Source organism: Centruroides sculpturatus, unplaced genomic scaffold, assembly GCF_000671375.1.
Source record: "Centruroides sculpturatus isolate CEXI.00-Female unplaced genomic scaffold, Cexi_2.0 scaffold96, whole genome shotgun sequence".
Classification (NCBI taxonomy): domain Eukaryota; kingdom Metazoa; phylum Arthropoda; class Arachnida; order Scorpiones; family Buthidae; genus Centruroides; species Centruroides sculpturatus.
In genome coordinates, this window is record NW_019384376.1 from 107,449 (window position 1) to 110,181 (window position 2,733).

At 31.9% G+C, this 2,733-nt stretch overlaps 1 protein-coding gene across 1 annotated transcript in view; it reads right to left on the reverse strand.

The window, feature by feature from the left end:
• Window positions 1-2,733, reverse strand: part of LOC111617270 (neprilysin-2-like) — a 49,530-nt gene that overhangs the window by 30,836 nt on the left and 15,961 nt on the right. The window contains exons 4-6 of the mRNA XM_023358587.1: window positions 793-948; window positions 627-710; window positions 379-560 (exon numbers count right to left, since the gene is read on the reverse strand). Coding sequence (XP_023214355.1) covers window positions 379-560; window positions 627-710; window positions 793-948 — 422 coding nt within the window. The remainder of the gene's footprint in view (window positions 1-378; window positions 561-626; window positions 711-792; window positions 949-2,733) is intronic.

A 2,733-nucleotide genomic window follows, 5' to 3' on the forward strand; every position in this document is an offset into this window, starting at 1 on the left:
CAGGAAAAGTAACTTTCGTTATCATGGAATTATAACAAAACCTGCCAATTCAATATAAATGGAAAAAAAATATTATATGGAATTGAACGAAAATGAAAATTTGCTTGATAATTCAACTACGCTTGTTGGAGAACAATAAAAACACTACACTCAACAAGCCACCAATAAAACTCAACTGCCTAACCTATAACCAAAGTCTCCTTTTAATTTGTTTTTAAAAAAAGCGCTTGACAAACTTGCCCCGGTCTCCCCTAAATTCACTTAAATGAAATGTTAAATTACTAGCTGTTATTTAATTATAAAATATCTTAGTTGTGATAATAGTTTATAAGAAAAGAATTTATTTTAAAATGTTTTTATAAATTATTAAAAAATTACAGTTATGTAAGAGCTGTTTTGATCCCTATATAATCCAAACAGATATCCAGGACTATAGTAAGCATATGCTAGTGCTATAGCTTCTTCCATTGTTGATTTTGAATTATCGTTTTCAGAAAGTGGCCAACCGTCCAAGTTAGCTGCACTTAAAATGCCATGAATAACCTGTTTCATATCGCTAGCTGTAATTTAAGTAAAGGATTATAAATGTTTTGCATTTAATTATTCAAAATCAATGTAATACATACGTTTATTTAAACACGATTGATAATATTTCTTTAGTTTTTTGACGAATTCTGGATCATTAAACTTTTCTGGTTTCTCCAGCTGTTCTGAATTTGCATTTGTTGTGTATGAAAATTATTATTATACTTATTAAAATTAATATGTAGGCTACATTAAAGTAACGCTTACCTTTTTGTAAATAAAGGATATAATTTTCTAAATTTGTAAAACTACGTATTTTTTCGTCGTAAATGTTTTCGTATTTCAGATAAGATCCGCATGAAAATTCATAAAAGTTGTCGCATGGATCGACGGTAAAGTCCATATTCTTTAGAATGGAACCAGCTAAAATAATTTAGAGTTGTGTAAACAAAATATATCGGATTTATTGAAATTAAATTACATTTAATTGTATTCCATTAACCAGCAAATTAATTTTATCAGTTAAATGTTTTTAGTTGTTTTTGTACTCATAACGGAATATTCGAATATTACATACATAAATCGAATTACGGCATCGGAATTTCGAATTAATTGTTAAAACATTTTACATCATGTCTCAAATTTGAAACATTAAATAGCTCTTATATTCATATTACAAACTACAATTTGTATAAAATGCACAATGAACGCAATCATAAAAATACTACCATTGAAAAATTTCTAAAATTTTTAAACACTGCCAACAAAATTAATTATATTTACCTGCTATTTATATGTGATGATTTATATTCTCGTGGTCTCTGCTAGGCACAAGATAAATGTCATATTATATATTTCCACGCATGAAGGGTAATTCGTACCGCAATCCTGTGAGTTCCAATGAATTTTCTCCACAATCCTGTCTTCCAATGTGTTTTATGATGTTCGAAAAATCCTCGCATTTACAAAATATAAGATATTGTTTCGGACTGTAAAAAGAGTGGCTAATGCGGATGTATATTTTTCCTTTTCTTTGCATCTCACTCATGCTGTTTAATTCTAATGGGAAAGTTGTATGATGTATATATACCCTATCTAGCTGTTAATACAAGTTTCGTTGCGTATTATGAATGATATTTCATGAATTACTGATGCAGTGGGTTTATTCAGTGTACGGCATTAAGTAGAATGTGGTATTCCTAAAGATTATGCCTGAAAACCAATAGTATGTTTTGTCTTAATAAAATGTGAAAATCTGCGAGTTCGAGTTGCTTACTCCAAACCCTGGTTGCTGCGTCGGCTATTGAAGTCCGCTCACTTTGTTAGTGGAAGGCTATAAAGTTTAAATTAATTTGTCTCAAAGATCGTGAGATCTTTTTGACACCAGGCTCCTGACACCAGTTGGGATAGTTCGAAAGTCGCGTCCTAACTCGCGATTATAAATTTCTATTCTTAAAGATATGTTCGAATAGGTGGGTTTTGTAGTTCGAGTCGGAAGAGTCAGTGAATTCGTCGATAGGGTGACCGACATCAAAATAATTTGCAATTGAAGCCAAGTTAACATATAACAAAAGTTTAATGAATACAATAAAGTAGTGATTAAATACAAAAGGGGATTAAAATATCTCTATATCGATAAACTAGCTAAATACGCCTCTGATAGAAGAGTGAGAGTTTACATTAAATTGTGCATAATACCTCTTGTTAAAATGATGATGTCTTCGGCCGAAGGCCAATTTCTATCGTCAGGACGAGGAATGAGAAACTTCACTGATCGGTGGGTTCAGTGGAGAGACAGGAGAAACTGGAGACGAGGAGAGCGAGTGACGTGGACTAGACAAGGGGAATTCGAGGAGAGAGCTAGGCGAGAGAGCCTTGAGAACGGGGTTTTTACTCTTTTTATCCCAAATTCGCCTCCAATCAAGTGTTAATTTGTTACCAGTGTGACGGGATGTTAGAAATGACTCTAACTAGGAGATGTTCATCAATATGGGCGATAAGATCTCGCCACGGGAAGTTGATAAACTGAAAAAAGTGTTATTTCCCCTTTTCCATTAAATTCCCACGAAAGAAAGTGTAAAATTGCACGTGTTTCTTTCTAACTAAATAATATTTTCATTTATTAAATAATTAAATCAGATTCTAAATAAATCTTCTCAATCTAAGAAAAGGCTCTTATTCTAGATCTCCAGATTCTCACGAAAATAT